At 47.6% G+C, this 12,556-nt stretch overlaps 1 protein-coding gene across 5 annotated transcripts in view; it reads right to left on the reverse strand.

Moving 5' to 3' along the window:
• Positions 1–10,886: 10,886 nt before the first annotated feature.
• Positions 10,887–12,556, reverse strand: part of FAM124A (family with sequence similarity 124 member A) — a 72,621-nt gene continuing 70,951 nt past the window's right edge. For 4 of the 5 annotated variants that reach the window (XM_038761835.1, XM_038761834.1, XM_038761836.1 and 1 more), the window contains one exon: positions 10,887–12,453. In XM_038761835.1, coding sequence (XP_038617763.1) covers positions 11,584–12,453 — 870 coding nt within the window. In that variant the 3' untranslated portion in view covers positions 10,887–11,583. The remainder of the gene's footprint in view (positions 12,454–12,556) is intronic. The other variant, XM_038761837.1, reaches the window with a different exon arrangement.

Here is a 12,556-nt window from a genome sequence, read left to right on the forward strand (position 1 = left end):
CCCTTGTGTTGAGGAAGCAGTTCCTTTTGTTTAAAATGACAGAGCTCTTTCGGCAAGGCATCTTAAGAGTTCTCCACAGGTGAGGACAATACCGATACTAACACTGTGCTATTTAAGCACTTGGGCAGGTCCAGGATTTTGTACCGGAGAGAACCCTGTGCCTGGCCAGGTCGGCCGTGCCCCTCTCCACATGCCATCCTCCTTGCCCCCGGGGCAGCTGCCGTGGTCGGAGCGCTTCATCACCTCCAAGATGCTTCCCTGCTCTCGTCGGCACCCCTGCGGAGAGGTAAAGAAATCTACCACGGATGCAGAGGAGAGCAGAGGCCTCTCCCACGGCCCACCTTTGGTTTCTGAGGCCAAGCCACACGTGAGTGCTCCCAGGGGCTACCCGCTCCATCCAGATAGGTTGGAAATGAGGCCCGAACAGTAAAGCTGGGCCTTGGGGACGGCTAAGCCTTGAGACCCTCCCCTCAACCCCTGGGGGTGGTAGAGGCTGACGCTCTGGCCTACTCCTTTTGAAAGAAGTAGCCATCTAAAGGGAGGAGAGGAAGATGGGGAAGAGGAGCAAGTTAAAAAAACTATTTGAAGTTAATGCACATAGTAGGCGGAGGTGCAGGTAAGACGGTTGGAGGGGATCTTCCTACTGGTGGTTAGTCTCCATGGGTCGCCAGCGGTGCCGTTCAGGGCGCGTGTTCTGCTCAGTCAAGGAAGGAAGGGGGCCAGCTGCGAGCTGTTCTGCTGTGGGGTTTGTAGGTCTCCCGCCTGGGAATGAAAACAAGCAGACGGTGACGCTGCTGCGATCCTCTCATCCGCACATTTCGGAACCTTTGGCCAACCCCAGTCCTCCCACTGCCCTGATGGGGAAACCGCTTCTCCTTCGGTAATCTGTTTCCTTCCTTTGGGTCGGTTTGACCGAGTAGGGGGCACCAGCCGGCCACCAGCCTTTGTATAATGGCCCTTCACATACTAGAGGCCATTGTCAGGCCTCATTCTCCTCATCCTCCATTCATTTCTTTAACCCCTACGCTGCAGGTCCTGCCTGCCTGCCCTCCACCTCTGGCCCTGATGTTTGTTGTCTTTCCTAGGAATTGCTATTTGGTACCTTCCCCTTTCTCCCCCTACATATACCTAATGAATACAGGACACACTGCTTCTCCTTCAGCACTAACTCACCTCATTGTCTTCTGGAATTTAAAGGGTTGTATCGTCTCTTCCTTATCTTTCCCTCCCCTTAGAAAGGCTAAAATCTTAGAGGTTTAGACTTCTGTTGCCCCTGCAGGATACCTTTTTTTTTTGGGTGTGTGTGTGTCTGTCTGTGGGGGATATCTGTCAAGCACTGTTCTAAGCACTGGGGTAGATGCAACCTAAGCAGATATGAAACAATCCTGCCTAACATGGGGCTCAAAGACTGAGTAGGAGGGAGAACAGGTACCGAATACTCACTTTATAGTTGAGGAAACTGAGGCACAGAAAAGTTGAGTGACTTCTCCAAGGTCACACAGCGGGCAAGTGGCAAAGCTAGTATTAGAACCCAGGTCCTCTGACTCCCAAGCCTGTGGTTGTTTCCACTAGGCGCACTGCTTCCGTCCAAGATATTTCTTTCCTCGTTTAGGGCCTTAGGCCGGGTTCTGCCAGTGCAAGCATTCGTCTTGGGGGGAAACTGGATGGGCCTGAGGGCCCTGCTCCAGGCATGAAATGGTCCTGGGGTCTAAAAGCATCAATCCAGCTTCCACCAGGGCTCCAGCCTTGCTCCCTGGGAGGATGTTTGCACTGGGAAAATCAGATTGCCCCTTTTTGTGTTTGTGTGTGTGTGTGTTGGGGGGGGGGGGGAGGGGGTAGCTGCCAAGATGGTGGCGAGGTGAGTCCACTGCTCCATGGCCAGCTCATCTGATGATACCCTGCCTCACCTTGTTTCCTTCTTCATTTTCAAGTTCCCTCCCTTCTCCTGGGGGCTATGCCACCCTTAAACATAGCAGTCCACTCCCATCAACAAAGGGCAGGAGGACTGTAGGCCGCAACTGCCCATCAGTGGCTATCAGATCTGTGTGTTCTAGCTCCTCAAACCGCCACCCGGCAGCCACAGTAAGGGCCGGGACCGTCAGCTATCTGGTCCCTATTTCCCTTTGTGGAGATGCTTGTGATGGTTACTTTAGCATAGGGCTTACACTGCCTGTTTTTCCTAAAGAAGTGATACCTAAATTGGCTTCTTTCAGCCCACAGATGCGCAACTTACCTGCCCTAAAAACCGGAAACCAAGATCCTTGCCGTCACAGCAGGGCTGTGGGAGATAAAACACGAGTGAGTAATGCACTTGCCGAAACCCATAACTGACCCCAGAGACGACGACACACACACCCCCTCACCCTCATCCCGTCATGGGTTCAAGAAAGGTTTACAAAAATTTGTGGGGGAGGAAAGGGGTGTCTGGTTGACTCATCTTTTTAATCTTTCAATCAAGGCAGATAACCACTCTAGTGCGCACCTCCTCCCCCAGCAAATCGCAACCATTGTTGGAAGCTGGGGTGATGGAGGTGGGGCACTGAAATGACCCATTTGTTATACTTCAAGAAAGATAAGTTCTTTCCATCTCCAAAAAAAAATTTGTGATATTCAAATGCCTGGACCGTACCCTATCCCACTTATACTTAATTTTGGAACTTAATGAAAATGGTTGGTGATTCTTCCTCCTCCGTCTCCTTCCCTGTTTCTAGGAAGTGGGCCAGCATTCTTGAAGCAAGGGCGAAGCTTTCTGGCAGGCAGGGCCCATTCCCCAGGTACAGGGAAGCAGTGTGGCCCAGTAAAAAGACCACAGACTTGGGAGTCAGAGGGTCTGGGTTATCCATCTGCCAGATGAGTAATTTTACCTGTCAGAGAGTCGCCTGGCACGAGATTAATCAGTCAAAGGCTGAAAAAGTCAAGGAAGACCTAAGCTGAACAGCTCGGGGCAATTAAGACATCATTCCATTTGGGTAGGGGCCGGAATGACCTGCCACATTACTCAACTCCCCTGGCCCTTTTCACTCCAAAAAGGCAGGGCATCAAGTCGCCTCGGACCATCTCAGGGCAGTCAACAGGCAAAGCAACATGTCAAATTCGGCTTTAAACCCAAGTAATTGCTCCAGGCCTAGCACCCCTATTCTTTCCCAGATCTTCCCAAGGAGACGGGTGCTTTTCCTTGGATTTTTTCCTGCCTTCTGCTTCACGGCTTTAGGGTGGAAAGAATGTCTTTGGATTGCCTAAAGAAAGAAGCAACAACAGTTGGTGGTATGCTGCTCAACTTGCTGACCTGGGATGGTTTAGTTTGCCTTTAAGCACTAAGATCCTTAAGAATTCTAAATGTTTTATCAATCACTCATGTAGATTCCACAAGTGATGCAGCACCCCTTGATTCTAATCCTGGGTCTGCCACTTGTGTGCAGTGGGCCCTTGGACAAGCTGCTCGCTTCTCTGTGCTTCACTTACCTCACCTGTAAAATGAGGATTAAGACTGTGAACCCTGTGTAGGGGATGGACAGTGTCCAACCTGATTTCTCTGTATGTGCCCCAGCACTTAGAACAGTGCCTGGCGCATAGTAAGTGCTTAAATACCATTTAAAAAAAAATCAAACAAACCCTCAACTGAGAAACAAGGGTAGTTTTGAGGGCCTTTCTCCAAAGATCAAAGCTGGGCAATTCTGTCGGGCCGGGCCACCCCCAGGACAGTCCCCACACCTTATGTATTCCATTGCTTCAAAGCCTAGTAGCGCTGGATTTGAGATGCCCTCCTCCTCCTCTTCCCCCTCCAAATCTGATGCCGCAGAACAGAAACCTACATTTGTAAAGCAATTCATTCTCTAACTTCCCCTTTCGTACCGCTGTTCCCTCTGTTGTCTCTCACAAATACACACACCCTCTAGCTTACCCCTGTCTCCTGCTCCTTTCCTCTTGCAGGCAGCAGCAGCCGCTACCAGCTGGGCAGTGCATTCAAGTCCTTCACACAGAAAATTCCTGAATGGCTTGGAACTCCACAGCGGCAGAACCTCACCAACTCAAAAGAGCCTCGGAGCAGATTACGAATCCCAGAGCAGCGGAACACATATTCAAAAGGAGCCCAGTGAGGGGTGGTTAGAGGTCTCAGGTATGCAGGGGGTCGGCGAGGGGAACGATTGATTCAGTGAGAGCGCCGTGGGAGCTGAGAGCACCCAATTTTACCTTTGTTTGCTATCTATGCAGTTGAGGCTTCCAAGTTAGAGCTGGTCAAGCTGGAGGAGCAGTGAGACCTAGAAGAAAGAGCACAGAACCATAGTCAGGAGACCTGAGTTCTGATCCCGACTCCACTTACTGCCTCCTGTGTGACTGTGGAGTTCTCTGTGCCTCGTTTCCTAACCTATAAAATGGGAATTAAACACCTTTTCCCTTTTCCCCCTTTAGATTGTGAGCTTTGTGTGTCTCAGGGACTAGGCCTAATCTGACTGCACTGTAGCCACCTAAGTGCTTAGCACAGTGTTTGGAACATATTAAGCTCTTAAATGCCAGTTAGAATTAGCTGTCTTGCGTAAGTGTTTGGTAGTAAGCGAGCAGAGGTCGCTTTGCATGTGGCACTGAGGAGACTGAACTATTCACCCCTAAGAGACCATTTGGTAAAACATGTAGGCAGAGCATTACCGGGCCTAGAACAATTTGGCCTTAGTTTCGGTACTTTCCTGGTCTAAAAAGTGGTTGCTGGTCCACAAGACTGCAGGTGCAAATCGATCAATTTATGGTATTTACGGAGCACTCAATTGAGTACCACGCACTGTGCAAATAGCAAAACACACAAGATCCCTGCCCTCAAGCTTACCTCTTAATTGATAAAGGCTGTCGGTCTAATGTAGACAGTTATCTGGTTTTCAGCTGGTCTGTCCCCTGCCTGGCTCAGATCCAGCACTGGACAGCTTTATGGCTGGTACTTTGATTTTAAAAGTAAGGTCATTCATGTGGAAGCACTTCAGAAAAAAAAAAAAAGGATCCACAAACTCCAGCTGTCATTCTTTAACACTGCCACAGGCCCCGCCTGCCCAGACGAGAGCCCTGGAGCCACTGAAGCGGTTCCTTCCTTTTAAACCGCCCGGCTACCACCACCGCCACCACTGCATGAATGAAACTCTGTGCTCATAAAGTCTCCGGGATGGCAGCACAGAATTTAAAGTGGTATACTCCATTTTTCTAAATGGGTACAAAGGGGCACAGAAGCACCCCCTGAGTTTGAATCAGGGTCAGAAAGTCCCTGCACAACTGAATTATCCAGTGGCAGCAGGTGGCAGCCCTGAAGAGGGAGTTTGGAGTCTCCCCTGCCAGGGACATTCAAAGCTGGCAATTTTCTATATCCCCCCCCCCCCCCCCCCCCCGGTCGTTAATTGCGGTAATTAGATCCACTTAGTATTCTCTGATGGTGCCCGCAGTGGCAATTTGTGGCAGCGCTTGTGGAAACTCAGACACGGGAGCTAGGAAGGTGGTGTTTTTGCAAACTTGCTCAGGGAGCAACAGCCTGGGTGTCTTAATTCCCCGCTTGATTTGCCAACCCTCTGTCACCACACCTGTGATGTCACCTTCCTGTTTTCCATTTCTTCATAATAATAATAATAATAATGGCATTTATTAAGCGCTTACTATGTGCAAAGCACTGTTCTAAGCACTGGAGAGGTTACAAGGTGATGAGGTTGTCCCACGGGAGGCTCACAGTCTTAATCCCCATTTTACAGATGAGGTAACTGAGGCACAGAGAGGTTAAGTGACTTGCCCAAAGTCACACAGCTGACAATTGGCAGAGCTGGGGTTCGAACCCATGACCTCTGAGTCCAAAGCCCGGGCTCTTTCCACTGAGCCACGCTGCTGCTTCTTAATCATCTCTACCAAGAAGCTCTCCTAGATTATACTCCACCTCTATCTGGCCATTCCTTAGCAGGAGAGTGTTTCTAGGGGTGAGTGTCGTTCAGAGAGAATTCCTTACACAATTGAAGACTGTTTCCTATGAAGATACAGAAGGGCATCTTTTTTGATGCCTTGTCTGTCAGAGTAAGGAGTGGGGAAAGGTACGACTTACTGACAGCAGGCCACTCCTTAGCAGGAGAGTGTTTCTAGGGGTGAGTGTCATTCAGAGAGAATTCCTTACACAATTGAAACTTTTTCCTATGAAGATACAGAAGGGCATCTTTTTTGGTCCCTTGTCTGTCAGAGTAAGGAGTGGGGAAAGGTACGACTTACTGACAGCAGGCCACTCCTTAGCAGGAGAGTGTTTCTAGGGGTGAGTGTCATTCAGAGAGAATTCCTTACACAATTGAAACTTTTTCCTATGAAGATACAGAAGGGCATCTTTTTTGGTCCCTTGTCTGTCAGAGTAAGGAGTGGGGAAAGGTACGACTTACTGACAGCAGGCCACTCCTTAGCAGGAGAGTGTTTCTAAGGGTGAGTGTCATTCAGAGAGAATTCCTTACACAATTGAAGACTTTTTCCTATGAAGATACAGAAGAGCATCTTTTTTGGTCCCTTGTCTGTCAGAGTAAGGAGTGGGGAAAGGTACGACTTACTGACAGCAGGACATGGGCATGAATTGTTTTTGCAGCAGTGGTGATGGTCTGTGTAGCCTCAACCACACTCCCCTGCCCAGTCCTATGCCACTGGGCTGTAGGGAGAACAGATGTGGTCAGAGAACAAAACAGAATCTCTCAGACCTCACCAGCAGCAGAAACCACTATTCCCTACCCACTGCATAGCCATCATTTAAAACTTTTGGTTTTTTTAATGGTACTTGTTAAGCACTTAGCATGGGTCAAGTCCGGGTCTAAGCACTGGGATAGGTAAAAATCAATCAGGACGGACACAGTCCCCGTCCCACATGTGGCTCACAGTCTAAGGAGGAGGGAGAATGGGGATTAAATTCCAATTTTACAGTTGAGGAAAAAGAGGCACAGAGATGTTAAGTGACTTGCCCAAGGTCACACAGCAGGCAAGTGGAGGAATCAGGATTAGAACCCAGGTCCTCGCTTTCTCCACTAGGCCATGTCCCAAATTCAGAAAGGCTTAATGAGAGCTGCCCAACCTCATTACCTTGTATCTACCCCAGGGCTTAGCCCAGTGTTAGGGACATATAACAAATGTCCCTTAACAAATGACACTCAACAAATACCAAAATTATTATTAAAAGCTTAGGGGGAATGGAGTCTCTTCCACTTTCTTGAGAAAGTAAAGGAAAAGCAAGAACAACAGTGGAAAAATACAATAAAGGATGACAGCTATAGCAGCAGCAAAAATACATCGTTGCTGGGGAAGAAAAAACGGAAATATTCAGAGCCTGCTTACAAGTCAGGATGCTCAGAACCTGTCACTCTACTTAACAACAGCTGGGAGGTACTGGCAAGGGGAACCCCACTCTTCCAGAAGCCCCCCCCCCTTGCCAGGGCTGAGGGTGGTTGGTACGACAGAGAGGTTGAAGACAAAAACCAACAGAGAAGGGTGACTGACCTCATTTGCTGCCTTCCCGCTGTCCAGTCCTAGGCGTGGACTTCACTCCAAAACATGTTTTGAGAACCCACACTATGAGGAAAACAGAGGACGTGAGGGTGGGATGTGGAGGAGGCCGATCGTCTCCCGTCACCCACGTGCCCTGCTGTCAGTGCGACAGCTAGAACACTGGGTGAGAAGGGTTCCTGGGCCCAATGTAGCGCTTAGAACAGTGCTTTGCACATAGTAAGCGCTTAATCAATGCCATTATTATGATGATGATGCCGCTAGTGTTCTCATGAAGGCCCTGTGGGGGGCGGCAGCCAGCAGAGGGCGCTCACAGCTTTCCATGAAGACCTTGGTTTTCCAGGCAGGCCTCCAGCGGGAATCCTGCTTTCCTCAGGGAAAGAAAAAGCTCAGCAGAAACAGTGCTTCAGCTGCCGAGAGGCTGATGCGGCTCTCAAACCTCCCCTCACCTTTGCTCCTGGGATTGCCAACTTATCTCCTTCCAAACCCTTTCTCAAGGAGAAGGTGCTCTGCTTTCCCTGGTCCGAGATTTCCATCTTGGTGGGCTCACAAAGTCTTTCTCTTCAACAAGGCATTTCACAGGAAGAGGTTCTAATCTAAGCAGACACTAGGGACAGGATTAGGCGATCAAAAGAGAACCGATTCCTTCTCTGTATTGACAAAGACGACGGCTTTCCACTTACCCAGAGATGTGAGGTCGGTATTTCTGAGGAGAACAATGGGGTCCACTCCTGTGAAAATGTGGTGAGAGAATAAATGGTTTAAGTTCAGACAACTGCGAGCTGGCTAAGGTAATGAGGGGTATAACTCTCACCAGAAACGCACAGCTACAAAGGAGACGCACATTTTCAACTCCACCAGAAACAAGCATAAACTCATACGTCTATTCCCCACTCTAAATTTCTGGCTAACCCGGGCTATATTTGGTTCCACATACAGCATTCAAAGGCAGCTCTCTTTGCATCAGGTTACTTTGGGCCTGTTAAGGTCTAGAATGAGTTCCAAGGTTTTCAGTTCTCCAGGTTAACCCTCTCAAGTTGTTACTGTTCTGTTGTCTTTTTTTCCCTTTCAATAGTATCAGAACCTATTTAAATAAATGGCTCTTGGTGATCTGTGTGACTAACTTGGGGAATTAAGGTTCTAGTGCAATTTTTTCCATATTCCTCTCTCCACCCTCACCAGCAAATCCACACTCAGGCTGCCACTCACCCACCACAGACTCAGTAGCAGTTTCTACTGTAGATATGCTGTAGCCTATAAAGAAAGGTGAAAAGGAGGCAACCGACTAGATATGCATACAACTAAGTTAACATTTCATTTTTTGCAGCACAAGAAATAGACTTAAACCCACTGTGTAATTAGATCTACAAATCTGAGATGGAGATACTTAAGAAAAAGTTGGAAGAATTAATATACAAAAATAATGTGTCTATCAATAGTATTTATTGAGGGCCTACTGAATACAGGGTATTGTACTAAGCACTTGGGAGACTACAGAAGCTTTCTTTGGTTTCCTAATTCCTCATGCAATCAGTTACCATTAATACAATACTTCTGAGATGTAGTCTATAGTGCTTTTCATTTCAAGCCTTCCATTGGCATTTCCTAGCAATGCTTCAACAATGGTACCCCCGGCTCCCAATATCTCTGACCAAATGTACCTCCAGATTAAACAGCAAGTCCCTCCAAACCGCCCGTCTCTCCCTGGGCAAAGAAGGAGCTACTCCCTTTGAAACACAGGCAGAACAAAAAAAATTGCCTTGAGCTTGAGACTTGGTAAATAAGAGCTAATTACCATGCCGAATGTTCTCTTCAGGGATCATGGGCAGAGTGTTTCAGTTGATGTTGCCAGCTATTCATCAATGCGGCAATTTCTGCTGCACTGGGAACCCCAGTAACTAAAGGTACTGGTCAGTAATTCCACTGGGTTGACATGAAACCATAGAAAAAAAGAGGATTGCTCTGGTCGCGTCTCCTGGGCTAAAATTTTCCAATGGATTCAGAAACTCGACCAAAAGTTTCATTGCCCAAATGGATACTAACCTGGGAAGAATTTGGGGGTAAGAACAAATCAATAGAAAGTATCCTACTCTGGTAGATTTTCTGTAGGGCCCAGACAACACGGAGCCTTGTGGACTGATCTTGGAAAACTGAATTCTACCAGGAAACACCTGTCCTAAGCATGCAGCAAAGGTCAGCTGATTCTCAGAACATCTTCAGACAACTCTACCTACGACATGAGCTGAAGGGTTAGGGGCCTGCTGGGAGAGAGAGGACACCATCCTTCCTGGGTGTCAGGGAACACACACTTCTTGCCCTGGCTGTTCAGTGGACTCCTCATAGCATTATAAGTTTGGAAGCATAAGTCAAAAACGTTACCCTCTTTTTGGCCGGGGCCAATCTTCAGTTGGCTCTCACGGGTGCCTGAAACTTCACTACGCAGTAACAGCTAGAAGAGAGAAACATAGCCAAGAATCATCAAATGGACAAGAGTTCAGCTTCAACACCTTGCTATTTTGGGTCTGGTTCAATAGTGGTCCCCTAAAGTAACCAGTTTCCCAGAACCTCCCAAACAGGGTGCATATAATATGTATGTACACACAAGTGTATGTTTTATTATCTACTTTTCAGATTAAGAAATTGAAGTAACAACATGTGAGAGAGAAGTGGGATAAAATTTCAGGTCTCTTGGGCTTTTGAACAATTCTCTCTCCATCAATTCCCTCAGGATGTTGTTCCCTGACAACAAGAAAGTGCAGCTAAGAATCCCCTTCTCTGTATTTATCAAGATTAACTGATAGACCCGGCCAGAGGAGAACCCTCTTGCCTCTATCGATCTGCCCTGCTTCTCCCCCAGGTGAAAGAAAGAAACCATCACTTACTAATGCTGAGACAGGAAAAAGAATTAGATCTTGAATGGATGGAGTTACGACTTAGTTCTTAAAAGGTGTTACCCTCCCTTTCCACTAACTGGGCAATGGGATTATGTCAATGCAGCTTGGTACTCAATGTTTTTGTTTTATTTAATTACTAAGGCAGAGAAGTCAGAAATGCTGGTCAAAGGGGGCTCCTTCCCACTCATCAGCTACTCAAAGAAATAGTTTTGGGTGTGTGTTCAGGGGTTGTGACGGGTGAGGGGATGCGCTGTGTACTTGTGGAAGCAGGGGGTGGGAGAGAGAAATGGAAGAGGCGGCAGAGGAAAGGTAGGGGAGGAATGCTTTTTGTGGGAGTAGGGCAGTATTGGGGAATCTGTGGAAACCAGGAAAGAGGAAAAGCTAAAATGTGGCTTTCCCAGTGAAAGAGTTTATGAAAGAGCCTATGAATGGTAAACAGTCCTTCAAGTGTTCTGTATGAAACCATTATATTTGGATTTTAAAAAATAAATATATATTTACCACTGTATGCTGCTTCTCCTGGTCAAAGTAGGTCCTTTATCCTGGTGATGAGTGTGCAGCAGAGCTACCCGACTGTTAAATTTGTACTTGCAGGCATCTCCTCAGCGGCACTAGCACAGCTTTCAGTGTCATTTATCTCAGAATTAGGAACGTGCATTTTCAGGACAGCTGCATTTTCAGTATGACAATATGCATTAAACCTCTCATAAAAATAATTACTAAGTAAAAACCTGCCACTTCCCCTACCTCTGTATTTTGGATCTTATACTTCCCCCCTCATAATACTAATTATAACTATTTCTTTTTATTTCAAATAATTTAAAATATATTTGAATTATACAAGCAGTAAAGTGTTCTAAATAAAAAAATAAAAAAAACCCAACTTGGACTTTAATCAGATTTTTTTTTCCCTAGTTTTAGGATATGCTGAGTTGTTTTCTTAAAAATCAATGCCTTCCCTCTGAGCCTTTGTAGAAATGCCAGTTTTCAGCCAAGACCCAATGTTCACTGCAAACTTGCTAAACTCCTAAAACTGAGGATTTCTAATAAGACCAGTAATTCAATTCCACACTCAGGCAAAAAACCCTTGCTAAAAAAAAATAAAAATAAAAATCACATGTTCTTTGGCAATATTTACAACTCAGTGGGACAGAAGCTAAGAGAGTTCAAAACCGGGTAGAGGAGTGGCTGGGACAGGAGAAGCTCAGATGTAGAATTCTTCTTCTTTTTCTTCTTCTTCTTTTTCTTCTTCTTCTTTAGATGGTGTTCTGGGGAACCCCAAAGGCTTATAGGTGTTTCCCACTGCAGGCTTTCCACTAAGGATGGTTCTTGGGCCCACACTGAGCGGGGAGCCACACACCGACGGAGGTGCCGGAGTTGAGATGGGACAGCTGGAAGGCCACGTGGACAGTGACGGAAGAGAACTGCAGGAGGCCTCCGGGGCAGACCCACTAATAGCTGACGGTGGCTTTCTCCTGGAAGCACTGGGTTTTGACCGGTGGATGCCTCGTTTTGGGGGCAAGGCAAAAGCTTCTGAACCATCGCAAAATCCACCGGGAGCTGAGTAGGCCGAGACCACTGAGAGATCGGAGAAGGACAGCATTAGCCCTGTGTCCACATCGGTCTCCTGGGCATCCTCCAAGTCATCAATAAAGAGCCTGCGATTTGCCTTCCAATTTGCCACTTCATCTTCTGGTGAGCCACCGTTTAAAAACTGGAGGGATTCGGTCGGAGGCAAGGAGTCCCTGGGGAAGGAGGAGTTCAGGGAGGGCAAGCAAAACAGAGACTTGCTCCTCTGGAGTGGCCATGGAGGGCCAGAAGGGTTGCTGGAGTTCCCGGTGTACCTTCCCTCTGCCCCATCCGGCAAACCCTGTTGGGGGATGATGCCAAAATACTGGCACAGGCCACTGTCAGGACCACCCAAGTTCAGTTGCTGGCTGCCGCTGCTGCTATCAGAGAGAAGGCTAGGACTCTGAGGGGCAAAGCTGGGTGAAGCAGTGAGGCAGAAATTATTTGTCGACCAGCAGTTATGCTTGCTTGTCTGAGAAGACTTCCTGTACAAACTCTGGGCCTTCTGGGAAAGAGAGGAAAAGCATTAATGTAGGCCTGGCAGTGACACATTTTGTCCTGCTCAAGACACCAGCAAACACTACTCTGCGTGGGCAACTGCAATAGCC

The sequence above is a fragment of the Tachyglossus aculeatus genome, chromosome 20, assembly GCF_015852505.1.
Source record: "Tachyglossus aculeatus isolate mTacAcu1 chromosome 20, mTacAcu1.pri, whole genome shotgun sequence".
NCBI lineage: Eukaryota > Metazoa > Chordata > Mammalia > Monotremata > Tachyglossidae > Tachyglossus > Tachyglossus aculeatus.